General features: G+C 46.7%; 1 protein-coding gene across 1 annotated transcript in view; it reads left to right on the forward strand.

Annotated features, from left to right (window-relative positions):
• Positions 1 to 10,299: 10,299 nt before the first annotated feature.
• Positions 10,300 to 27,865, forward strand: part of C8B (complement C8 beta chain) — a 38,615-nt gene continuing 21,049 nt past the window's right edge. The window contains exons 1-6 of the mRNA XM_060626812.3: positions 10,300 to 10,487; positions 17,068 to 17,224; positions 20,540 to 20,681; positions 22,331 to 22,472; positions 25,054 to 25,186; positions 27,530 to 27,727. Coding sequence (XP_060482795.2) covers positions 10,396 to 10,487; positions 17,068 to 17,224; positions 20,540 to 20,681; positions 22,331 to 22,472; positions 25,054 to 25,186; positions 27,530 to 27,727 — 864 coding nt within the window. The 5' untranslated portion in view covers positions 10,300 to 10,395. The remainder of the gene's footprint in view (positions 10,488 to 17,067; positions 17,225 to 20,539; positions 20,682 to 22,330; positions 22,473 to 25,053; positions 25,187 to 27,529; positions 27,728 to 27,865) is intronic.

Raw genomic sequence — 27,865 nt, forward strand, 5'->3', positions numbered from 1 at the left:
TTTCTTCGTGGGTTGATCAGTCAGTATGACTTAGATACCCAGGTGATTCAGCCTTGACATCGACGCTGCTGTTTATCAACCCTGTGCAGCAAGCCAAGCTCAGGAGGCCAGGGTTTTCCTCTCCAGCAAAGGCCACACGGTTGTATACTGGATGCACATTGACAGATATCAACGGTCCCTCCTGGAAAGAGGGCTATTATTCTCTTTTTGCCCCTCTGGCTGCCAAAATGCTCACATCAGTAGGCAGATACGGTAGCCCGTACCCAAGCCAAATATCGAGCTGGAAAGATGTATAAATGGGAAATTATGAAATTAACAATATGAGCAAGAGCATTAACGTTATTAATAGTTAACATTTTCAAAATCCTGGTGCATATGCAGTGCTGTGCTAAGTACCTTGGCAATCCTGAACAGAAAATTTAAGTAACTTGACCCAAAGTAAGGCCACTTTTCTAGCACGTAGAAGAGGCAGACATCATAATCAGACATTCTGACTGTAGAGCCTGCTCTCTTAACATGTATAGAAGCTGAGCCTAGTGTCATATTTTTTTGTCTACCACACAGTTAAGCAGAAATATGTAGAGCAAACTATGGGAATGCTAGGCTGGGGTTCTGATGTCAGAGTTGACATCTTCCTCGGCCAAGGGGATAGTCTCTGTCCAGGTAGGACCAGGTCTCCTGCCTTGTTTTGTTTGCAATCTGTGGATCCACTTCTGAATGTCCCTGTTCTTCTCTCTCATGCCCTGTCTCAAAATTGCATCATTTCCACGTATCAGGGTCTTTAAACCCTTTGAAGGAATATCTTGGCCTTTGCACCTGCCGCTTCTCAAAGTCCATTGTAAGTCTTGAGGCTTGATCCCAAATGAGGCTGGAGACGGTGCTTCCCCGTGGGTAGTACTACAGTGATATTCTGGGCTGGCCCTGTGGCTCACTTCAACTGGTAGTATGTGGTAGAAGCAGCACACTCCCTCCAGCTCCAGGCTAGAGCCTGAAGAAGTTCTGGAAGCTTCTGCTTTTGTGCTCTTGGGAGCCCTGAGCTGCCATGTAAGAAGTGCAGCCACCCTGTGGAGAGGCCTTGTGGAGTGACCACCTGGAAAGGAAGAGGCCCTGCGGAGCACCAAGGTGGCAGTCACAGGGTCCCAGCCACCCCCCGAGTTGTCCAGCTCTTCAGCTGAGTCAACGAACATCTGAGTGGTCATCTCGGCCATTCTTATTGCGTCCCTTCAAATTCTTGACCTGCAGAATTGTGAGTAATGGTAACATAATTGATGTTTTAAGCCACTAGTGTTGGGGTGGTTCTTTGTGGCAACACCAGATAGCAGAAATGCTGTGTGATACTGCATGGCATCGGTATCGCATTAGCAACTCAAACATCTGACAGTTCAGTCGCTTCACCCTTTGATTTGGGACGTTTTTTTCTTTTCTTTTTTTTTTTTTTTTTTTACTTCTTTTTAAGTTTTATTTATTTATCCTTGAGAGAGAGAGAGAGCGAGCATGCACACACCAGCAGGAAAGGAGCAGAAAGAGAGGGAGAGAAAGAATCCCAAGCAGGCTCCACCCTGTCCACCACCCCCAGAGCCCGTTGTGGGGCTCGAACTCACAAACCGTGAACCCATGACCTGAGCCGAAATCAAGAGTCAGATGCTTAACTGACTGAGCCACCCAGGCACCCCTGGTTTGGGGCTTTCAAGCGCAGGGGAATTTCCCCGCCCCCAGCCAACCCCCAATGACCTCAGAATAGTATATGCTTTTACTACTTAAAGGTACTCAAATCATCATGGTAGACAGAAGTGTAATTGATTCCTTGTGTTTATTTCCTCTGGGAAACCGGAAGCTCCACATGGACAGGGAGCCAAGAGTTGTATTTACTACTTGCTGTGTCTCCCACATTAGCACACTAGGCATTGAAAAAAAAGAAAAAAAAAAAAAAATATATATATATATTTGAATAAATGAATTGCTGTGAAGTTCAGAGTAGCTGAAGCAGACAGATTTAGAAATCACTTATGTAGCAGGGTGAGGAGTCTACATGTGATCCACTGCGAGTGAATGAACAGATGAGCAGGGTGGCTTAGATTTCCTGTTTGCCACAGTTAATCCACAATATCAATGCAACTACATAATCCATCAAGTTGTTAAAAGTCCCCCAGGTAATTCATTTCCTGGCACATTGCCAGGTGGAATCCCATTTCCCCTCCTCACACATTTCTAGTGTTCCTGGAAATATCTGACATAGAAAAGGAATACTCAACATTTTTATTTCTGAGGAATTGCCTGTACTTTAATGTAAAAACATTTATAAAAACGAGCCGCTCTGAGTTGAACTCCAGATGTTTCCTTGCCTGTGCCAGTGATGATAATGAGCATCGTGAGGTCAGTAAAATATCCTAAGACTGTGGGACTCAAAAGAGTCTAAGAGAAAATACAATGGGGGCACCTGGGTGGCTCAGTTGGTTAAACATCCGACTCTTGATTTCAACTCGGGTCACGATGCCAGGGTCGTGGGATCGAGCTCCACCTCGGGCTCTGCGCTGAGCATGGCATTAACATTCTCTCTCTCTCTCTCTCTCTCTCTCTCTCTCTCCCTCCCTCCCTCCCTCCCCTTGCCCCCCTCAAAAAAAAAGTAAAAAGAAAGAAAGAAAAAATATGATGTACTATGCTCCATTATTAAACAGGTAATTATGCACAGACCCTGGGAATCACTGACTGGCCTAGAAGTCATCTTCCTTGTCCACATGTGAGTCCTCAACACGCTGTTGCTTCATGGTCCCTGTCTGAAAGTGTTCCCAAACTGGGGACTCCCCTAAAGGCATAATTTTCCTCACTGCCATGGCCCACCCGTCTTCTAGCGTTTCTTCTTTGCCTCTTCTCCTCACACACACTGCCGGGTCCTCTCTGATCAGCACTCTGGTCAATGACCAGGAGCCGAGCAACATGCCCGCTCTCGGCCCTAAATCGCTAGAACCAAATCAAGTTGTTCCTAAAGGGCTCTCCCCCCGGTCTCCTGGTTGTATTTGGCGATTGCGTCCCAAATAATGGAGGCAAAACCCGCAAAGTCACTTCTCCTCTCGGCACACTGGCCGACCATCACCTTGGAGCACGCCGCAGGCCACATCTGCCTACCTGCTCTTTGTAGCGCTGGCCTTCATCATTAGTGTTGCCCAGATGTTCTTGGTAGACTTCCTATGTACGGTAACAGGAAGACACTGGAATCTCAGCAGCTGGAACCCAAGAGAAGTTTCCTTCTCACTGAGGCTTAGTGTAATCAGCAGGGAGTGTGGAAGATTCTGCTCCATGTGGTCACACGGGAGCCCAGGCTGCCCGCTGTGCAGCCCTCTTCAACAGTGGCTTCCAAGGTCATATTCAGCAGGCAGATGCGGGGCAGGAGAGCGGGGCAGATTGCACGTGGGACGGTGTAAGGGCACGCCTGTATTCCATGTGCCTTTAGTCACAGAGCCAAGCAGGGTCACAAAGGTGCTGGGAAGTGCAGCGTAGCTGGGTGCTCCGTGGAGGGCACAGGGATCCGTGAACAGCTGGTCTCTTTGCCACAAAAGGATGAGACTCTTCATTTTGCTAGCTAGCTTTTTTTCCCTTTCCTTATTCTTCTAGTTGGAAATAGAGCCATCTCCTTTTCTCCTTCGGGTGGTTTGTCCCCAGGCAGTCCTCCAGAGACCTCACTGCCCACTCAGCCCAGCTGCACTTTTTCTGGTCCACCTTTGAACCTTGGTGGGGCTCCTACCCTGCCGTGGGGAAGGAGCTCCAGGGAGCGTAACCTCCTCCAGGGATGCACTTCCCACAGATGTCTGCCAAGGGTCTTTTAAATCAGGCCTCCAGGGCCTCAGGGAAAACCCTGGACATCAGACACTGATTAGGACTCTGGGACAGTAGGAGAAGATAAAGTCTTCCTTCGCCCATCCCCAGGGTCCAGGGAAGGTGAGCCTGGAAGACAAGGAACTCACCTGATGGTAGCCAAGCGTGCGCCCTTGAATCCACAGGACCATGAGTGATAAAGAAGGAAATGGATGCCGAGCGGAGCCAGGGTGCTCTGGGCAGCTGACAAGCTCAGCCCAGGGGACTTAACATACCTTCCTTAACACAGAACCATAATCTCCGTCATAATGACCCCACCTTGTGCCCAGCAGCATGGTTTACAAAGTCCTTTACAAATAGTGTGTTATTGGGCGCCCGGGTGGCTCATTTGGTTAAGTGTCCGACTCTTGATTTCAGCTCAGGTCATGATCTCACAGTCCATGAGTTCGAGCCCTGCACTGGGCTCTGCGATGACAGCGCGGAGCCTGCTTGGGATTCTTTCTCTGTCCCTCTCTCTCTGTTCCTACCCCCACCTGTGCTTTCTCTCTCTCTCAAAATAAATCAACTTAAAACTTAAAAGTAAATAGTGTGCTATTTACTTCTCTCCACAACAGAATGAACACATTGTGTCCATGCCTCCTCTCTGACTGTTACCACCGCCCTGCTTCGGGCATCCGTCTCTCTCAGTGGACTGTTGGAACACACCCCCGGCCAGACTCTCTGCTCTAATTTCCCTCCCGCCGGTCCATCCTCTACACTGCAGCAAGAGTAATCTCTCCCACAAAGAAAGCTGTCCTCTCCCTTCCCCTCCAAAGCCTTCAGTAGGTCCCCTTGCACTTAGGACACAAGTCCTGATCATTAGCACTGCCCACCAGGCCCTTCATGATATGACTCCTGCCTGCCTCCAGTGCCATTTCTTCCCACTACTCATGCTGAACTCTGTGCCCCTGAAATACCAAATGGCTTTCGATTCCCCAACTTCTGTGCGGGGTCCCACCCTTGTATCTTGAATTTGCTGCCCTCTCCCAGTGATAGCACGTGCTCTCCCTTTGGTCCTTTGGTTTCTTGACTCCTCCTCACCCCTGAGGGGCCAGCTCAAGCATCACTTCTGAGAAACCTTTCCCAATGATCACACACACACATGCACACACACACCTGTGTGCACACTCACACGCATGTGCACATACACATGTGTGTGCACAAACACACTTTGCACACACTTGTGCACATACACACGCACATGCAGTACTCATGCATGCACACTCACACATACACACTTGTGCACTCACGCATGTGCAACACAGAATGCTCACACGCACACTCTCTTGTGCTTGCGTGCACATGCTTGTGTGTATGCACTCACACATGCACACTTGTGCACACACTATGCACACACACATGTGTGCACACTCGCAGCTGCACACAACTGTGCACCTACACGCACACACACAATACTCATGTGCATGCACACGCACGCATACACTTGTGCACACACGTGTGTGCAACACAACAGTGTGCACCCTCTTGTGCTTGCGTGCACGCGTGTGTGCATACACACATACACACACTTGTGCACACACTGTACACACACATACTTGTGCACACTCTGACATATGCATGCACACATGTAAACACTTACATGCACACACACATTTGGCTGTGCCCAGATTGTGCTCTGAAGGCTCCATCACTGCACTCACCACACTGTACTGCCATGATGTATTATAGTGTCTGTTTATCTCACCAGATTGTCCGCTCTTATGTGGAAGGTTTATTACACATTCATCTTTATACTCCAGCACCTAGCATTGTGCCTGACATGTAGTAGGCTTGCAATAAATGATTATTGAAGCATTATTTCAACAAGCCTGCATTTTAAACCAGGGAAACTACTGCTCAGAGGGCTTAAGGGATTTGTCCAGGATATAAACTAATAAATGGGAGAAATGAAATGCTAATCTAGGTCTGTCTGATGCCTCAGACACTTCCAACTACTCCACACCACCTTCAAAGCGAAAAACCCAGAATTCTGTGAGCTGAAAAAGTTACATCTCCTGAGGGAATTTTTTCTATTTCGTTTTGTTTTTACTTCTTTTGAATCACAGATATTTTTTAATCTGAGGGGAAATATGGGCTTTTTCCCCAGAAACATGTACATACACAACAAATTTTGTGTGAAACATTAGAATATAACTAGTCAGAATAGAGTAGCTATTGCTGCAGTAACATATAAACCACAAAATCTCAATGACATAACAAAAGTTTAATTCTTAGTCATATAAAGTTCTCTGTGAGTCCACAGGGGCTCTTTTTTTAAAGAATTTTTAAATTTATTTTGAGAGAGAGAGCGAGAGAGAGAGTATGAGCAGGGGAAGGGCAGAGAGAGAGGGAGAGAGAGAATCCCAAGCAGGCCCCATGCTGTCAGCACAGAGCCCAATATGGGACACGATCTCATGAACCATGAGATCATGACGTGAGCCAAAATCAAGAGTCAGACACTTAACAGACTGAGCCACCCAGGAGCCCCAGCAGGGCCTGTTCTCCATCCAGCAAGTCAGAGCTATAGGCTCTATCAACCATAAGCCACTATTATCTCAACACACACTATGAAATCACAAGGACGGGAGAAGAGAGAAATGAAGGAGGCACACTGAGCTTTAACTGCTTTTGTGAAAGTGGTGCATATCTGTGGTAAATCCCAAAATACCCACAAATTCCTTGCAACCTTATACGCACACCCCTTTGCAAAGGGACTCTGCTGTTCCTTCTATCAGTAGGTATGATTTGTGTCTCTGTCTCTTGAGTGTGGGTTTGGCCATTGCTTTGGCCAGTGGGACATTAAGAAACATGATTCAAGCAGAGGCTTAAAAGGCACTTCTGCCTTGGAGCCTGTCCTTTCTTGCTGTTCTTTGGAACCATGAAATCACCTTGAAGAAGACTGAGTCTGTTTGGAGAACTGTGGCCCACTGACCCCATCACTTCAGTCAACAGTCAGCACTGATAGACAGACAGAATGAATCCTCAAGTAGACAAGGCAATGCTGTATCAGCCAGCCCCCTCCCAACCCACCAGCTGGCTGAGGTTGCATGAGTGAACCCAGCAAGACCAGCAGAATGACCCAGCTTAGCCCAGACCTATTTGATAACCCAAAGAATTTTGAGTTAGTAAATGACTACTAAGTTTAGGAATTTTTGTTATGCAGCAAAAGCTAACTAATACAAAAATAGGTACCAGGGGGAGAGTATTGATTGCCATAACAAAACCTAAAATGTGTGGGATTAATTATGGAAATGGAGGATAGAAAATTAGTTATCAAAGGCTGAAAAAAACAATGAACTCTTGGTGGATCCATAGGCATACAGTTATGAGTTTCTTTGTACAATTTAAAGGCCTGGAGACATATGATCATTTTCTAAAACCTACTCTTAGAGAAGAGAGCTATGGCCAGAGAGTGGTGAGGTGTGATAATTGTGCTATACCTGAATCCATCCTGGAACTTCTAAAAGGAGGGTAAAGCCTTGGAATTACAAACAGAAGACTTTGGGAGTCAGGAAAAAAACAAAAAAATAACAACATAAAATCCATACCTGATTGTAGGTTTCCTCGTGGACTCAGTTATGGAACCCCATGTCAGAGGCATGGAGAATGACAGTTATTAGCTTATCGTCAAGATCAAACAAGATGACATATGGGAAAGCCTGTTAAATTGCTAAGAACTCCCCACGAAAAATCTGTTTTATCACTGCTGCCTGAGGCTGCCATCCTCCTGGCATAACCTCAGGTGAGCAGCACTGTAAGCCACCAGGGGGCAAAGGACCCCAGGAGAGTCATTTGGGAAGGTAACGTTAGTATGAAACACAAACAACGAATTCTGTTTAACCAAGTGGCACATATTCTGGGTAGAGAGAACAGCATGCGCAAAAAATCTGGCGAGAGAGCACCTGAGTCATTCATGTAACTGGCCGCTAAAAATTGCAGGGTCCTCCATGAGTCCATCGGGTTGAGGAGGTGGAAGGGGAGCCTTGTCTTGCAAGGATGTGGCTTCTCTTAAACGCACGCAGGTGCGCGAGAGAACATGGATCTTTCTTGAAATGCAATTTTCTGCTTGTTTACAAATGATTAACTACCACAATCAATTGTGGCAAAGTTCAGGTCGCTGCATCCTTTGGGACAGCAGTGAGATAGTGCCTTGTGCTTGGGATAATGATAACTGGGATGCACACAGGATGGTCTGACAGCAGAGTTTGTGTTCTGTGTTCTGGGCCCAATTAACGCGAAGGGATGGCCGCCCTCCATGGCCTTCCATCCATCCCCTTGCCGCTCTTGCTTATCTGCCTTCCCAGCCCTAGCCCGGCCCCTCTGGCACATGTGGCAGGATGGGGTGCCGGCTGACACTCAAGAGTACTCCACCCTACGAGGGGAGCTAGGTTAAGGGCTTAATGTGTTCTATATCCACTCCCCAGAATAACCTTGATGAGTTGTTATCTCCATTTTTCAGAATAGAAAACAGAGAAATGAGGTCGCTTGTTTAAGGAAATGCTATGCAGTCTTCCTCCCAACGCATCGCCAAGCTGCCTGCTGCCTCCCCCCACCCCGGGTCCCCTCGTCTACACCTGCAGCATTAACAGCAACAGGACCGTCTTCCGCCATGTTTATACAGCCCTTAATGCCCTGCAGGTTGGTTTCATAAATGCAAGGTTAGTGCAGTTTGGACTTTAATTTGTTGATTCTGAGGAGTCAGTGGTGGTTTGCAGAGAGGTGTGTTTGGGATCGTTGGCCACTTGCACATTGCCTTTGAGTCTGTGCTATGCTTCCTCCAACCCCACGCCAGTGCCCCCCCACCACAGGGACGGCACGTGCCGTCTCCAGCTGAGAAGTGGGGCTGACACTGTGTCAGCCGGAACTGAAAATGTGAACACGTCCATCCGACACCCAGTCACGGGTCCTCTGGGAATCATTTCTAGACGTAATGAGTTGAACATTTGCTTGGATTACGCCCTTGCAAGAGAGTCTCATGTGACATTTTCCTTTAATCCCGTTTAAGGGGGACGCCACATCAAAATGGCACAGCAATGGGCATGCTACTCGGAATAATGAAAAGTCGAAGGAAAATCCCTCTTCCAGACTCAAGTTTATTCACCATACATGAGTGGCACCTGCCTTTGCTGTGTTCACCCCTAGAGGAAAGAGAGAGTCCCTCTGACCTGCAATGTGGGAGACATGGTAGGTGGAAGGCAATGGTGTTGACTGAACTCTTTTCAGGTTGCTACCACGTGGGGTTTTGTAGGGTCACTAGCAAATATGGGAGACGCATGTTCAATCTACCACTACCAATCACCTAGTACACTTTCTGGCAAGGTCAGGAAAGCTCTCTGTTTTTCCCCAAACCGTGGTGAAGTTCCATGTAAGTTACATAATAACAAACAACACAGATTTGGATAATTACTCTTTCACAGTTATTTTTTTTTAAGTGTATTTGTTTGTTTTGAGAGAGAAAGAGAGCACACAGGCAGGAGAGGGGCAAAGAGAGAGAGAGAGAGAGAGAGAGAGAGAGAGAATCCCAAGCAGGCTCCTCACTGTCAGCACAGAGCCCGACGTCTCAATCCCACAAACTGTGAGATCATGACCTGAGCCGAAATCAAGAGTGGGATGCTTAACCAACGGAGCCACTCAGGTGCCCCTACAGTTATTGCTTTTACGATGCCTATTTATGAAGCACTTTCACAGTTAGTAGCCCAGTGACTCTCCCAACCCTGAGTGACGGGTAAGCCTAACTCTCCAAATTTCGTGGACGAGGGAACAGAATCAGAGAAAGTCAATAAAAGATAGCAGGTCACTTACAGAGAGGGCACGTAGAACGTGCCAGGCACCCTTCAAAGTGTTTTAAATATTTCAGTTGATTTGGTCTTCACATCAGCCTTGTGAGTTGGGCACTATTATTCTCGTTTTATAGATGAGGAAAGAGGCTCCCAGAGGTTAATGATTTGCCACAGGTCACACAACTAGTGAAACATACCAAGAGAATTCTAACTCGGGTAGACAGGTTCTAGAGCTCAGCGGCCCCTCATTGACTTGCTCAAAGTCACACGGCTAGAAAGAGGCAAAACGCAAAGCTTGGTTTGACTTCCCACGCTGCCTTCCACTTCGTAGTAATAGCTCCCACGTGCGAGTGTTTCCCGTGGGCCTGTCCTCGTCGCCTTACTTAGGTTACTTTCCGTAAACCTCACCACCTTGCAAGCGAGGAAACCGAGGCCTAGAGGTAAAGTGACTTGCCAAAGGTGACAAAGCAGAGAAAGGATTTGAACCCAGGCAGTCTGGACCTAGAGCCCACGGTCCCCACTGACAGCCTGTCCTCTCGGCTGCTTCCCCGGATAGTCTGTGTCGTGTGCTGCACAGTTTTCCATGTTCTCATTGGTGTCTGGGGTCATAGGCACGGTTCTGTCCGTGCAAAGTCTAAGGGGTTTCCAGGCACCACTGGCTTTCTGTTTACTTTGCTGAACTGTTTGCTCTGTGGGGACAGAAGCTCCCTGTGCAGACTTTTCATGGACCTCGGAGCCTCAGCTGAAGCTCCATCACGTAGAGACAATGAAGATATCGGTGCCGTGGGCTCGGAGGACACCATCAGAACTGATTCTTCTCTCTGCTGCCCTCGGCTGCCTCAGTTTGCCCGGCTCCAGGTAAGTGATGGTGACAAGTGATTCGCCAGTCAATAATGTGACAGGGAGTACGAAGCCACAAAATGCTGACCGCCTCTTTGTCGTGCATCTATTGAATAAGGAGCATCTCCTCGAGCAATTTGCATGCATTTGATAAAATAATATCAACAACTGTCTTCAGATTATTATGGAACCAAGCGTCTGACTTCAACACAAGTTCCCCTGAGAAACTGACATGTTTAAATGTATTTTGTCACGCTGAGAATAGGATACTTGTTCTGTGTTCTGAACAAAGCTTCTTTGCGCAAAAGAAGGCCTGTCATGTATGGAAAAAAGAGCCAATTCACATCAGTGACTTTAATGTCTGAGTGGGACCCACTCTACCTGCTCATCAACCCAAATTCTGTGGGTTCTCAGGTTCTCTCTCTCTCTCTCTCTGTCTCTCTCTCTCTCTCTCTCTCTCTCTCTCTCTCACACACACACACACACACACACACACACACTCCTGTATGTTCCCAGCAGTTAAGTTCTAACTGATTTACTTCATTATTTTTGGTATTGTTAATAGGATACAAGGCAGGCTAAAGAAAATATCTTAGTGAAAGCTCAAACGTGGGCTCCAGTGAAAGATGTGCCAGTGACTTGGCAATTAGGAGATCCTCCTGGTACGTGAGAAGCCCTTCCATGATGCTGAAATGCTCAGGTATCCCAGGCCTCCTTGTGAGCAGGCCTTCCCTGTGGGAAGAAGGGCTGTTTGTGCCATTCCTTTTGTTGATTCCATAAATGCTGTCTGAGCACAACCTCCCACTTAATGTGAGGAGTACCAGTGCCCATTGGACACAACCCCCGGTCTCACCTCTTCCCACCACTCAGCTGCCACTGGGCACCACCCCTAAGACCAGAACGGAGAGGTTCACTACCCATTGGGCACTCAACAAATAATAGCTATTATGATTATCAAGAATCTCAACTTGGCCCCACGAAGAACCAAGCTGCCAAGGCCTGCCTTATATGCATGTACTATGTATACACAGAGAAGGGTTAAAGACCCAGGGATATGTGTCTGGAATGGAGGTTGAAGGGGCTCATAGCAACCCGACCCCCTGCAAATAGGAGTGACCCCTTTGCAAGACCCCTTGTCAGGCTCTAAGGATACAGAGATGAGTAAGACACAGAGAGCTTGTGTTCTCATGGAAAAAGCCACCATGTGGGCACACACTCTAGGTACAGTTGCAAGAGATGATACAGGGACAGGTGAGAAGCAAGAGAGGGAGTGACCAGCTCTACTGGGCATTCAGTAAGTCTGGAAAGTCTTCTTGAAAAGGATGGTATTTGAGCTGAATCTTTATATAAGAATAGATGTTCGCCAAATGGCCCAGGGGGTGGGGAGTGTTCAAGGCAAAGGAAGCATCATAGACAAAGGCATGGAAATACGAGAAGCCTGGCTTGTTCCTGAAGCTTCAAGTCTATTTCAGGAGGCCTCGAGCACGGGCCAAGGCGAGGCACTAGCAAAGACGAGATCAAGTGGGAGTCAGCAGGATCAGAGTGGGTGGAGTGGAGGAGTACTAGGGTGGGAGCTAAGGACCTTGAACCTTACCCTCTAGCAATGGGGAGCCATTGCAGGGTTCTAAGCCAAGGAGCAGCACGATCATATTTATATATTCGGAAGTTCACTCCGACATGGAAAGTGGAGGTAGGCGTGGTAGATAAGTAGAGTGTCTTGTTTAATCCTCCAGCCATGCCATGAGATGGATATTATCTCTTATTCACACTATGTTAGAAAAGCAAAAGGGTCCTCAGAGAGGAGAAGAGACTCACTCATGTTGTCAGTCTCAAACCCCCACCAGGTTTGGTGTTCTGGCCTCTACCCGTGAGTTCCAGTGGGCGGTCCTGAACACAGCAGGTATTTGAGTTCCATACTTGAAGTGGATGAACAGCCTTCAGTTCTGGCGCAGGAGAAACTGAGACCTCCCTCATGTTAGCTCCCAAGAAAGGTTTTTGTTTAGTTCTTATAATCATGTCAGATGAAATAATCACATCGTCCTAAGACCTATTGTTTATTTATCGCTGCTCTGTGCCAGCCACTTGGATGCATTAGCTCTAAGCCCTCACAGCTATTGGAGGTAAGTTTTATTGCTTACGGTGTTACAGAGAGGGAAACTAAGATTGGTAGATAAGGTAAATGTCACAAAGCTACTCACTTACTATGTAACAGAATATGGATTCAAATCCAATTGTTTTTTGTTTTGTTTTGTTTTGTTTTGTTTTGTTTTGTTTTGTTTTGTTTTGTTTCTGGTTCCAGAGCTCCTTTGTATCCCTGTACTATCCTACCTCTCAAATGCATTATCCCCTCTCCAGCTGCATTGTGTATCTGACATGCTGGGCCCCCATGTCATTTCTCTATCTCTGGGCCACACATTTGTTGCCTTGAGATGTTGCTTTAAATTTCATGTCTACAACAGCAAATGACAGAGAGAGGAGAAATTGAAAATCTGCCACCCAGAAGCTGCCTCTTCCAGCAAAGAGGAAGGATGCTATTTGCAAAGGGAATGTAGCTGCCTAACAAATTGTGTGTGACAGAGAGTTGTTGTGTCAGGGCATTTCTACAGAAAGCCAAAATATATTGACACACCCCATCTCTATAAGTTGATGGCTTGCAATTTACTGCTGACCTAATCCTGCCTTCCTCGATGGATCCATCTTTATTTTGATCAGAAACTCCTGTTAGAAAGAGAGTAGGAGACAGGAACCCAGTGAAATATATCCTGATGTTGGCAATTGCATTCTGTACACCTCAAGGAAAGGCACATCCTTGCCATTCCTTATGTAGAGGGATATGTTACAAGGACTTGTAGAAGCATATTTATTGTAGCGTTCTTTGCAATGGCAAAACATTGGGAAAATATAAATGTCTTTCAAAAAGAAAAAGAAAACGTTGAATGCAACTTATGTCCTCTGATGGGACATCAGAGGTAAAGAAATGAACTAGATCTCTTTATGAATCAACATGGAGAGGGCTCAGAAGTAGAGCATTGATTGACAAAAGCAAGTTGCACAATAATATGTATAGTATGAGTAAAGCACACAGATACAATGTTATATGTTGTGCGTATATAATATGTAAAAATATATATATATATTTTTTTTTTTTTTTATTTATTTTTGGGGCAGAGAGAGACAGAGCATGAACGGGGGAGGGGCAGAGAGAGAGGGAGACACAGAATCGGAAACAGGCTCCAGGCTCCGAGCCATCAGCCCAGAGCCTGACGCGGGGCTCGAACTCACGGACCGCGAGATCGTGACCTGGCTGAAGTCGGACGCTTAACCAACTGCGCCACCCAGGCGCCCCTAATATGTAAAAATATTTAAAGGGCTCAAGGGATACATGTAAATCCCCGACAATAGTTCCCTCTGAGAAGGAGGAGAGGGGAATGTATCTGGGGCTGGTATCCAATGCAGATGTGTAATGTATAGGGTTATTTTCTATTAAAAAAAAAATTGAAGGAAATATACCAAAATGTTAATAATTGCCAATCATGGGTTATGACTACATGAGTGTTTATTATTTTACTTTCTGTACTTCTCCGGGCATGTTTAAAAACATAGAGAGGATTTTGAATGACAGAGTCATTTCAGTTGGTCAAAAGGTCCATCTGGTCTGTTTCCGTAAAAATCCATGGGCATGAAATGAATGTGCTGTATCCCTACACAGAGGCCAGGATTTAAAGATGCAATTTAATGCCAGCCTTTCTTTCCAATTTGCATTTTGTAGTACTAATAAACCACACACATCCTAACTGATGTAATTTACAAACATACTATTTATTCAGCTGATTACTTCATTATACTGCCACCTCCATAATGAAAATGGGGTGCAAAAATGAGAGACCTGGTGGCTATAACTACTTTTTACCAAGTTCCTTCTGTAAACGATCATCTCGCCTATTAACAGGCTTTCAAATCTAAGAGAAGAAAATAATTGTGACTCTTAATACAGTGCGTGTACATTACCCATCCACTCAGTCTCAACTGTGCCCAGAATTGCCTTGATGGTTGCTAAAAACACAATGTAACCATTTCTTAGTTGAAACAGGAAGACGGTACCCTGCCGAGCTGTCAAATATATACTTAGGAGAAGCCGAATCACAGACAATATTGTTTTGTCAAACCCCAGCAAATTAGTAGATATAAGAACACATTCTGAGCCCCGCTCCTGGGGTGCAGCATCCTGCCTCAAGTAACCATTTTAAAAGTATCCACCTGTGGTTTCCAGGAGAGTCTTTGACCTTTCCTTAAAGATCCAACTTTACTAGGCAATTGATTTTTGCTGGTCTCTGGGGCGGTTTTGGAGATGGATTTCACTGTAGTTAATATTATCCTCGTTTTAGGACTTTTGCCAAGTGAGAATGTATTGTTAATGCCCTTGTCTGGAGTGATGTACTATGTATTTGAGACAGTGGAAACTGTGTGATGCTCTCACTAATGACTCAATCTTGGACACAGAGATGAAAGAGACCTTGCATAGAGACAGAGGGCACTGGTAGAGTGGATGCTGTTCCTGGCACCCTTCCAGGCAGCATGGGGGAAATGGATAAAGAGGCATTAGAGTCCAACAGACCTCAGCTCAGACCCCCAGGACCACTGCATACCAGCTACGTGACTTTCAGTCATTTCCCTCATCTGCCCAAGAGGCAATGTCCTCTCACATTGCCGTGAGGATTCAAGGAGATGGCCCAGGTAAAACACCTCACACGGAGCTTGACATGTCCTGGGTGCTCAGAAAATCTTTGTTTTTCTTTCTCATCTCTTTTGCCTTGAAAAGGAACACAGGTTGCAAGATTATGTTCTCGCCGGTGGAGGAAGGGTAAAATCTAAATGCACCCGTCATGGTTTTTTTTGTTTGTTTGTTTTGTTTTGTTTTTTGATTTTTTTAATTTATTTATTATTTATTTTTTTAATATATGAAATTTATTGTCAAATTGGTTTCCATACAACACCCAGTGCTCATCCCAAAAGATGCCCTCTTCAATACCCATCACCTACTCTCCCCTCCCTCCCACCCCCCTCACCCGTCATGTTACACACGGAGTTAACTGGAGGCCTAGACAGATTCAATACCACGTTTGTTTATCCACTCTTTTACTGAATATCCCACTGAATGCCAGGAACTCCACAAAAAGCGTCACCTTACTTTCTACACATAGTTCATGTTGTTTGACAGCTCTATAGATGTGACACTGTCTGCCCCTTCCACCCACCCGCCCTGCCCTCACCTACATCTCCTTATATTCTCTGTCTGCTCTGGACTGGCAGGGCACCATTCTCTCTTGGACTGCTGGTGGTGTTGCTGTCCCTCAAGGACTTCTGTCTGGCCTGCTTCTCCTCTCAATAACAGTCTTATGCTTTCCCATAGCTTCTCAGGATCAGCTCTGTATCTCTAGCAAAAATCTCTCTTCAGAGTACCAAACCCACTTAGGAACTAGTTGCTGAATACTCTACATGGGTGTTCCGTGAGCTCCTGGGACTCAGCATGCCTGCCCACATCCTCTCCAACAAGCTCTTTTTCTCCTGTGTCCCCCACTCACGCACACACGCAAACTAGAACTAAGCATCAACCTGAACCCCTTCCTGTCTAACCTCTTCCTCTCATTTTCTATCCGTTCCACTGGAGCAACATCTTGTATACCTGCCCCCCGCCCCCCGCCATGTGTTCTCCCCTAGACATTGCCATGGTTCAAGTTCACATCACTCATTGATGCTACTGCATGAGCCTCCTGCCTGCTTGTCCCCACCTCCAGGCTCTCCTCACCCTGGCCCAGCCTCCACACTACAGTGACGTCCTAAGGCAAACTCTGGCCCTGGAGCCTGCGTGCTTACAAACCTTGCCTAGTGGATGAGTCCCAAAGAGCTAAGATATGAGACATGTTTCTCTTCTCCTGTTCTAAGATAGACGTGAGCTCCAGAAGGCAGAACCTGTGTTTTATATTTCCCTGTATATCCTGTAGCACAGTACCCTGAATGTTGTTCGTTCTCAGCAAATGTTTCATGGACTCTTAACATGGGAGAGTGCCTTAAAGACCATCTAGTCCAAACCTCTCCTTTCCCTGGGTGTAACACAGAGGCCCCCGGTGAGGAAGGAATTGCTTCAAGTCGTACATCTAGCTGTGGTTATATTCCCTGCTTATCTGTAGCAGTTTAGCGTTTATAAAGTACTCTCACGTGTACTTTCTCAGTGAATCCCAGGAATAGCCTTGGGAGGGAGGCATGATTCTCCCATTACATGGATGAGAAAAGTGGAACTCACACAGGTCGAAAAGGCAAGTCAGATCCCCCAGGTGCCGATGGACTGTCTTCTGCTCTTGAGTTCGGTACTCTTTCGACGATAGCTGGCCAAAATGGAAGGCACTTATGGGTGTTCGATAACTGTTTGCCGGATGAATTAACCTATACTTGAATGATAAACTAATAGCCTCACGCAAATGAGCAAATATATATATATATATATATATATATATATATATTGAACGGATGGGTAGGTGGTTGCATGCATACTTAATTCTTTTTTGACACTTGATTCTGTTCTCTCATGATGGCCATTTAGAGGTGAAAGGCCACAGTCTCTTGAGTCAAGTGCAGTCAACGAGAGCCTCGCCAAGAGCAGACACACACGGAATGTGGATGTCTCACTGATGCCTATTGATTGTGAACTTTCCAGCTGGTCCTCCTGGACCACGTGTGATCCCTGTCAGAAGAAAAGGGTAAGTACTCTGGCCTTGGGGGAGCTCTAAGCTTCCAGAAGCCCTAACTCTCAGCAAGAGTGGTGAAGGCACTGCTGACAGTGCCTGGCAAATAGTAGGATCTCATTGAACATTGGCTCACTTGATGAAGTCTGTTCCTCAGTGTTTCCACGTAGTAGATCCTTTCTTCAACCTTCCAGCTACTTGCCTAGCATACTTATCCTTGCTCAGGTTAATAGCTTCCTAATCAGACTTCCTGCTTCCAAACTTGCTCTTTCAGTCCATCTTCATGGTACAACCAGGGGAGCTATTGAAAATGCAAGCGTGGCCTGTCTTTTCCCAGCCTGAAACCCGTTCAAAGTCTACACATGGCTCTTGAGATCAGATCCAGACTCACGGTCTTCAAGGCCCCCATGACGTTGACCTGGCCGACATCTCCATAAGGCATCCCCCACTCTGGCCCACAGAACACTTGTCTCTCTCTGACCATTTCACACTCTCTCTCTGCCTTTATTCATGCTGCTTTCTGAGGCTGGAGTGACCTTTCCCACTTGCATTGCTGGCGAACACCTACTCATTATTTGAAACTCTGCCTACAGGCTACCTCTTTGGAGCCCTTCGTTGACTTCTCAGCCCTATGTGCTATTAGATAGCCAACCTTCCAACACCTGTAATAGCTCCCTGTCCTTCCTGTCATTTACTTTTCCTTAATTACTTACCTTTCCATTAAGTGGTAAGCTGTTGAAGGTTTATTCAATTCTGTACCTACAATGTAGGCCAATTTCTGGAACATAACAAGAGCGCCATAAATAGGTATTGTTTGATTGTGTGATATTTTCTGGCACCTCCATAAGGAAGGGAAGGGAGCAGTTGCACTTTCTGTTAGGCAAATAGGTAAACAGAGACTCAGAGCGGGCGGTTTGTCAGGTTCACCTAGCAGCAGATAAAGGCCTTGAATTTGGGCTGCTGGCTTCTTGTCTAGTGTTGTCCCACAAACAAACGAATGAACGAACAAATAAACAAACAAAAACCACCATAGTCCCTGCCGTATTTGTGCTTCAGGTTCCCCTGTCATACGAGGGCTGACGCGGGATCCCAGCTCTGAGAACAGAGAGCTGAGAGAAAAGAGAAAAGAAAAGGGTTGTGTGAGAACCCTGTGAGAAGAAAAGGGATGTGAGAGAAAAAAGAAAAGGGTTGCCATTTCCCCAGCTCCTCAGGATATCAAAGCAGCCACGGGCTAAGACCCTAACGAGGCTGTAAAAGTGGACCCAGGACATTTACACAGTTAACTGGATCTTTGTGGAGAGCCAAGCAGGATCATTCAGTTCCCAAAGTGAGCTTTATTGCTGAAATTATCAGCATTGATCCAATTATCTGTACAATTGTTTCATCTGCAGCATAAACCAGGAAGACTCAGCATGAGCCAGCCAGCCAGCCAGCACTCTTCACTCAGAGTTTGTTACGCACTGGCCCTCAGTGGACATCATCACTCTCTGCAGGGTCACTGGCTGCAGGGTTATCAAAACCTTTCAACCGGAATTTTGAGATGCCTCTCACCCATCATTTCCACACCCCTCAATCCCATTTTGTCTTTGGTGCCTGGGGCTGGTCTTCTAACAATCTTCTTTGCAGACCTCATCCCTGTCCTGCCAGTCTCTGCCTTCCAGGACAAAAGACCCTCTGGGGTCCCATGCAAAGGAGCATGGGTGAATGGTTGTCTGTATTTTTTTTTTTTTTTTTTTTTTTGGCAGGAAGAGGTGGGGAGGGGTGTCCAGATGCCATACAAATAATAACTATGGTTGGTTAACATGTCATTCTGCAAAGGGCCTGCTGCCCTGGCTTGTATGATTTTGTCGCACCAAACTCTTGCCTACAACTAGTGTTTGGAAGCCACCCAGATGGGATCACTTTCCCCCCTATAATTGTTTCTCATTGCCTCATAGTAAAATACTAAATCTAACCTGAGACCTGGGGAGCCCTCCCTTACTTGCCCCTGGCTATGTTTCCCTCCAGCTCTGGCCACCGCCCTCCTGTATTCTTCTCTCTGGCCAAGATGAACATCTTTTTGTTTTCTGGAACAAGGCACGCTCTTGCTAGTCTCTCAGGTTTGGTAGAGTAACTTTCTCCCCACAGATTACTCTTCTCTGCCCTCCTCACGCCGCCTCTTCCTGTTTGCCTGACACCTCGTTTCACCTTTGGAACCTCAGCTCGCTTGTCACTTACTGGCTCCCAAGTTTGTATCAGTGAGGCCTCTATCAATTCACAGAGCACTGTGCCCTTCCTCAATATGGCGGCCATCACACTGCGTTGTCCCTGCCTGGCGCTCACCATCACCACCCCCACCATCTGCAGCGACCTCCTTGAGGGCAGGCCAGAGGGCACGATTATGATTAGAAACACACAAGCAAGCCCTTATGGAGTGAATAAGTCATGGGGATGGAGGTACAGCCTGGGGAATATAGTCAATGGTATTGTCATCTTGTAGTATGGTGCACTTGCGGTGAGCACAGCATAATGTACAGAGCTGTGGAATCACCGTGTTGTGCACCCTAAACTAATGTAACACTGTGTCACCTGTACTTCGATTAAAAAAGAACCAAGCAAGCATCAATACCGACCTTGTTCAACATCGAGTGGCTCAGTGTTTTGGAAATCCAATATTTCTGGAATAAACGAATAGGAAGTTAGAGATAGAGAAATATTGCCTGGTAAAGATTAAAAATAAAAATACCACTATATGTCAACCAACGGGAATTTAAAAGTGATAACAATAAAGAAAAATAAGTACAAGAAATTGTGTGCCTACTAGGTACCGGACAACATGAGATTTCATATTTAGATCCTCTATATAGTTGAAACTCCATAACCGTACATTTAGGTTAATTCATTACCCCTATTTCATAGGTTACCAAATTGAGATCACAGAGGTTAAGTAACTTGCCAACATCACGTAACTAGAAAGTATCAGAGTCAGATGTGTCTCCAATGTGCTCGCTTTTTGATTTATAAGATAGTGAGTAAATGAGAATAATTGAATCAACCCATTGGAGTAATCAAGCTGAGAGATTGTGGTGTTGTGTTACTGAACTGGCCACATCAGTCTACTTAATACCTTTTGACTCTGAAGCCCGAGCTTTTCCCACATTCAGCAAATCTTTATTGATCGCGGCAGCTGCAGAGATCAAAGGCCAGGTCTCTGCCCTCAGAGAGCTCAGAGTCTAGTTGAAATAGTCGAGCAAACAGGCACTTGCAACATGGACCCTTCAGTGTATATCCCTCAGTTCCCGAGGTCCCTGAGGCTCCGCCCTTGGTTCACCTTCCTCCTCTCTGCCACAGTACAGACATGCCTACTTGCTCCGGCCCTCTCAGTTCAATGGGGAACCATGTAACTTCTCTGACAAGGAAGTTGAAGACTGTGTTACCAGCAGACCATGCAGAAGTCAAGTGCAATGTGAAGGCTTTGTGTGTGCACAGACAGGTATAAAGGGATGCAGGAGTGGGAGGGGATATCTAGCAAACGGGGTGATGGGGGCACTGGCCATTACCTGCTGCTCAAGGTCAGGGTCATGGGTCAGGCCGGGAGCCCTCCTTGTCCTCTCTTCCCGTGTATTATTTCACAAAAACAGCCCTATAAAATAGGCATCAATATTATCCCCATTTTACAAATTGACAAATTAAGACTTGGGGAAGTTACTTGCCCAAGATCACGCAGCAGCCAAGTAGAAAAGCGGCAGTTAGAAATTTGGAAATGCAAATCACATTCACAGGCATTAAGGACAACAAAAACACGTACATGTGCTGGGATCAGAAACCTCGAGCCAGGTCTTATTTTGACGTTGTGACCTAGGAGAAGTCACTTAGCCTTTCTGCATGTCGGTTCTCTTAACAGAAAATCGGAAGTGACGTTAATACCTTACAAGCATACTAGAAGCATCAGGTGACACAGTGGGAATGAAAGCTCTTTGCAGACTCTGAGCCCTGCTGGCTCTCTCAGAGGCCTGGGGCTGAGGACAACATGGAAAGCCTACAGCCGTTCCATCGGGTGTTTAGACCACTTACCTCTGAAAAATGTTTGCAGAAGTAGCTCTTGACGTTTGCATTTCTGCATAACCAAGTATAGTGGAACCCCTAATGCATGAGAGTCAGTAAAAAGTTTTGATTAAAGGAACGAAGGGAGGAGCGTACAATACTCATCTACTGCAGAACTAAGTAAACACTTGTCTTTTCAACTCACATCTAGTTAATTCAAGCAAGCACATGTCTCTCTATTTCGCCACTTCCCCAGCAAACGTAAGAGTATTTTGACCCAAGATGATCTAGATGGGAATTGCAACCTCTCTACGTTCCCTGTACCCATGTGGACCGGGCGTGCTTCAGGATTTTTCAAGAATGGGTTAGAGATTTTCAGAGCGATTTCCAGGGCTTATTGCAAATGCAAGAATTCTGTCTAATAAATCTGAAAGACTTTTATAGTGTGTCCATGGACTCATTATGGCCAGTGTTCCATGATTCCGACCAGAACCATAATGGTCATTCAGGCAGGCTTTAGTTTAAGTGCCTTGTAAGAAACATTTGAAGACCAAATTGAATTCTTCTGCTTTTGATATTGGTTAAAAATGATCAGACATCTCTAAGGAAACAGGGTCACCTGTCTTATAGGCTTAACCCCTAAGAATATGCAAACAAGAAAGGGAGTCAAGTCAGAGGGGAAAGCATTCAAAGGAAGCAAAAGTGCCAACAGCCCTGGAAGGGAAGGGGAGATGACTTCCCTGTTTTAGAGACAAGAAGATCGAGGCAGGTTAGGTAGCCCGTGGAAGGTCACACAGCTAGTGCTACCCACAGGACCCACCAAACCCACCTCTCCTCACCAGCCTCAGGGAGAGAAGTATAGATTTGCCTCCGGTCTGGCCACTTTGACCCCGGCCACATAGACACTTCCCTTTTCCCCACCCTTAATAATCTCCCCTCAAAGTGGGTTCAGAAATACAACACTGGCCTCTTTGGGGGAATAAAGTGTTTACACCAGATAAAGGCCCAGCCAAATATCTGGCACATAGTAGGTGCTCATCCCCGTCGTTTCCCTCTCGGCAGCCACGTGCCTAAGGGTAACACCCTTTCTCCTTCCAGGGAGGTGTGTAAACCGCAGGCTTCTCTGCAACGGGGACAACGACTGTGGAGACCAGTCAGATGAAGCCAACTGTAGGAGGATTTATAAAAAATGTCAGCATGAAATGGACCAGTACTGGGCAATTGGCCGTCTGGCCAGTGGGTGAGTTACTGTCCTTCTGTTGTGTAGATGGGACAGCACAGAATTCAGTGAAATTCTGGAGGAGAGGAAGGGAGCTGATATTAACACAGTGGCTCCTTTCTTCTTTTCCAAAAAAAAAAGACGTCATATAAGTGGATGCTTGTAGCTACTCTCTGAACACAGCTCCGGGGAGCTCCAGGGACATGTCCTGTGGCTAGACACGGGCCGTGCAGAGGGCTGGGTCAGGAACACCAGAGACGGAGCTGTGCTCGGAGACCACACGGGCCTCACACCAGGGCTGGGGGTGCATGTTTACTCAGCACCTGCCGTGTGACTGTGCTCCGTGCATTACCTCTGAATCCTACTGACAACTTGTGGGGGAGGTTTAGCTGCTTCTCTAGCTCTAGGCCCCAGCATAGGGCCTGGCCCAGAGGGTAGGCTCCTAAGTAGTTAGTGAAAAAGTGGGTTTCTGAGGGTGCCTGGGTGGCTCGGTCGGTTAAGCGTCCGACTTCAGCTCAGGTCAGGATCTCATGGTCCATGAGTTCAAGCCCCACGTCGGGCTCTGTGCTGACAGCTCAGAGCCTGGAGCCTGCTTCAGATTCTGTGTCTCCCTCTCTCTGACCCTCCCCTGTTCATGCTCTGTCTCTCTCTGTCTCAAAAATAAATAAACGTTAAAAAAAAATTAAAAAAAAAACACACACAAAAAATCAAATCTCGCTCCCCAAAGGTTGTCATTAAGGAAAGAGACTTCTCACGCGAGGAAGACTTGCTCTCAGCACCACTTTATAAGCTGGTTATTATAGTCCCCGCCTCCTCAATAAGGAAACTGAGGTCTGCAAAAGTTAAGAGAGTTCCTAGGGGTCACAGGGCTAAGAGGGTGACCGAGTAGGCATTGCAAGCCAGCAGTAGGGCCAGACTGGACCCTGTAGGAGGGGACAGAATGACAGCTCGCTGGTCGTGGGACCTCCGGTGAGGCACGTATCTATGTGGGGCTTCAGTTTTGTCATCTGTAGCAAGCAGTGAATAATAACTTTCTCTCAAGTTCTGTGAGGATCAAATAAGCTAATATGATTATTGAGGACAAGCCAGTAGGCAGCAGCTTGTGTGGGGGAAGGACGCAGGCTGGCAGTGAGACCTCGGGCAGGTCAGTTACCTTCTGTGCCTTACTTCCCTGCTCCGTAAAGTGGACATCATCACCATGATAGCTATCTCAAGGATTAATCTTCTTAAGGATTACATGAGCCAATACGTGTAAATCGATAAGAAGAGTCGCCTCCACAAAGTGAGCACCACATTGCGTTAAAGAAAATAAACACTTAGGCGTTCTTATGATGCGTGGACCTCTGTCACAGCAAAGAGAGCCTATGACAATTCTGTTAGGAACAGAACTGAGGCCAGTGCACAGAGGCTGAGAGAACACAGAGCTCCTTTCAACAAGAAAAGAGCTTTCAGTAGTCGTCAGAGCTGGTCAGGAACGGAAGCCTGCCTTAGGAGGCAGGGAGAAATAAGGCTACACACTGATTTTCATCCCTTCTAACTACACACAGTGATATCTACTGCCCAGGGATTGGGGGACGGGGGGATGCTATAGAAGGTGATCCGTATGTGGAGTCACACCCTGCTCTGTTTCTAGACATAGTCTAGACATAGTCTGTCTCAGCAAATGACAATTATTTGGTGTCTCGTGATGGAGATCATACAGAAATTAAGAATAAATTTTCCTTGGGGGTGCCTGGGTGGCTCAGTCGGTTAAGCGTCCGACTTCGGCTCAGGTCATGATCTCACACTCTGTGAGTTCGAGCCCCGCGTCGGGCTCTGTGCTGACAGCTCAGAGCCTGGAGCCTGTTTCGGATTCTGTGTCTCCCTCTCTCTCTGCCCCTCCCCTATTCATGCTCTGTCTCTCTATGTCTCAAAAATAAAAAAAATAAAATAAAAAAAATAAAAAAAAGAACCACACCATGTTAAGGGGTTCACTTCACTTTATAAAAAAAAAAAAAAAAAAAAAAAAAAAAAAAGAATAAATTTTCCTTGTCCCCATCTTACAGATGCAGAGACCAAGGTACAGAGAGGCAAGCTGGCTTGCCTGAGATCACATTACTAGTAAATGGCAGAGCAGGGATTTGACCCCAGGCATCTGACTCCAGAGTCTGTTTTCTTATCTATTTTGCTAAACCATTCTCATAAGGTAACTGTGAAAATAGAGAACAGTAGCTACTTGAGGGGCAAGCAAGGGGTCTTAGGAGGGCCTCTAGCTTAGCATGGCAAATGATAGTGAAGGCTTCCCACAAAGAAGATAAGGAAAAAAGAGATACAACAGTGAGTGGCTGGAATGGCATTCTGGGTACAGGGAACAGCACTGACCCAACAGAGAAGGAGCAGAGTGGATTGGAAGAGGAACAAGCATCTCCCAGTGGCTGGGACTAGGTATATGATTGTGGTCCAGAAGGGCCACACAGGAAGCTGAAAAGCTGGTTTGGACCAGATACTCAGGTTCTTGGACACTGTACCCAGGAGCTTCGGTTCCACTCATTAGGGTCTGCCAGCTGAGCTAACGTAAACTGATCACCCTAACCTCTTCCCCCTGTCCATGCCTTCCCTGCAGGATCAATCTGTTCACAAACAGCTTCGAGGGCCCCGTCCTCGATCACAGGTATTACGCCGGTGGATGCTCCCCCCATTACATACTGAACACGAGATTTAGGAAGCCATACAATGTGGAAAGCTACACCCCACAGGTATGTGGCAGGCAGGAAGCCACTGCAGGGCAACGGGGGGAACGCACACTAAGGAGCCAGCTAGCACAGAGTTGAGGCCCAACCCTGTGAGCCGCTGCATCAGCTTGGATGTATTGCTGTTTTCTCTTCGAGCTTCAGTTTTTTGTTTTTTTTTTTTTATTTTTTTAATGTTTATTTATTTTTAAGAGAGAGAGAGAGAGAGAGACAGAGCATGAGCAGGCAGGGGAGGGGCAGAGAGAGAAGGAGACACAGAATCCAAAGCAGGCTCCAGGCTCTGAGCTGTCAGCGCAGAGCCCAATGTAGGGCTCAAACCCATGGACCATGAGATCATGACCTGAGCCGGAGTCAGATGCTTACCCGGCTGAGCCACCCAGACACCCCACATTTTTTATTATTTTTAATCTAAATTTTAGTTAGTTAATATACACTGCAATATTGTAGAATTCATTGATTCATCACTTACATGTGACACCCAGTGCTCATCCCAACAAATGCACTCAATACCCATCACCCATCTAGCCCATCCCCCCCACCCACCTCCCTCTGTCAACCCATAGTTTGTTCTCTGTCATTAATTATGCAGTTCCAAGGGTTAGGTTACGACCTTCTCCTCCTCCTCCTCCCCTTCTTCTCTCCACATGTACGTATTGGCTAAAAAAGAAAAAATAAAAATAAATGAGCCATGGACAGACACAACCTCCCCCGCGGTGCCCACTGGCACCCCTGGGGCCTCTACCTTCAAGGGAGGATCTCAGAGCAGCTAAGTTACCATCCCAGTTAAAATAGCCCCTGACCTGGCAGGACATACATGGTAAGTCTCTCTGCATAGCCAGTGCTTTTGGAGTGCTGTGTCAGGCCCTGTGTGATGTTGTATCCATACAGACTCAATCCTCAGAACAAGTCCAATGGGAGGGACAAACATCGTCTCTATTTGACACATGAAGAAACTGAGGCAGGGGGGCCTGGGAGGCTCAGTCCATTAAGCGTCGACCCTTGATCTCAGCTCAGGTCATAATTTCACAGTTCGTGGGTTGAAGCCCTGCATCGGGTGCTGGGCTGACGGCACAGAGCCTACTTGGGATTCTGTTTGTCTCCCTCTTTCCCTCCCCCTCCCCTGCTCTCTCTCTCTCTCTCTCTCTCTCTCTCAAAATAAATAAAAATAAACTTAAAAAAAAAAAAAAAAGAGGGGCACCTGGGTGGCTCGGTCAGTTAAGCGTCCGACTTCGACTCAGGTCACCATCTCACAGTCCGTGAGTTCGAGCCCCGCATCGGGCTCTGGGCTGATGGCTCAGAGCCTGGAGCCTGCTTCCGATTCTGTGTCTCCCTCTCTCTCTGCCCCTCCCCCGTTCATGCTCTGTCTCTCTCTGTCTCAAAAATAAATAAACGTTAAAAAAAATTTTTTTTTAAAAATTTAAAAAAAGACATTGAGCATACAGAGGTTCAGCCTGTTGTCGAAGGTTGCTCAACTAGAAAATGGCAGGGGCGCGTTCCACCTCAAGCAACCTTACCCCAGGCCACAGTCGGACTCACCTCAGCTCCCTTCCTCAGCATCTTAGTGTTATGGGAACTGCAGGCAACCAGAAGCCAATATGTGAGGGCAGAGACCATTGGGACTGGTGCCTCCAAGGACATCGAGGCAGTACCTTGGGCACAGAACGAGAACTGATTTTTGAGCAAACAGTTCTAAGTTCTCCGGGAGGCACTTCCCTGCCCCTGTCACTTTGTCCCCACTGCGCCGCCTTTGACCACACCTCATCAGCTGTCAGCTGCTCTCCCCTTACAACCTTCTCACCAGCCTGTCTCTCTGACTCCAGATTCAGCCCTTCCAGTCCAACCACCGTGCTGTCCCAAAATGATCTTCTGGAGGCTCAGCTACATCCATGTTGGCTCATCTTGGATTGAGTCCAAATTTCGGACCAAGTAATACAGAAACCTCAGTGTTTTGATGACAGCACATTCCCTCACGACCCCTGTCCCTTCCCCTCACTGTTGCATCTTCGTGGTCAGCTACCCTAGAATCCCTTTACTTCGTAGAGTACATCCTGTTCTTTTCCACCCGTGTGCCTTTGCCTAAGCCGAGTCCCCAGTCCAGAACGCCCTCCTGCATTTCTGCCAGTTGAAACCCAAATCACGCACTCACCTCTGAGTATCACCCACAGTCTGACTCTCCTACTGGATTAGGAGCCCTGGGGCTGGGCACACAGTTGGCTCTGAGGTTCCTGTATCCAGAGGCTCTAGTTGAGAGCCCAGCACATGTTAAGAGTTCAGTGGGTACCTGTTGACTTGTACGGAACTGAGGTGAGTCAAAGCAAGTAAGAAACCTTTTCTTTTTTATTCCCTTAGACCCAAGGCAAATATGAATTTGTGCTGACAGAATATGAGTCGTACTCAGATTTTGAACGTAGCATCACGGAGAGAGGAAAAAGCATGTCTAGTTCCGGCTTTGGTTTTAAAATACCTGGAATATTTGAAGTTGGCATTAGCAGCACGAGTGCTAACGGCAAACATTTTATTCGCAGAATCAAACGATTCTCTCACACCGTAAGTACCCTTTGCTGGCCTTCAGTTCCCATGCATCCATTTCGATTTTCATGCCCAGCTGTGTCTGTATTCCCCACTACTGCTAGGCCTAGCAACCAGCCTGTATTTCCGTGGTCCTGAAAATCTGTTCACCAGAAA

This window comes from Panthera onca, chromosome C1 (genome assembly GCF_046562875.1).
Source record: "Panthera onca isolate mPanOnc1 chromosome C1, mPanOnc1 haplotype 2, whole genome shotgun sequence".
Classification (NCBI taxonomy): domain Eukaryota; kingdom Metazoa; phylum Chordata; class Mammalia; order Carnivora; family Felidae; genus Panthera; species Panthera onca.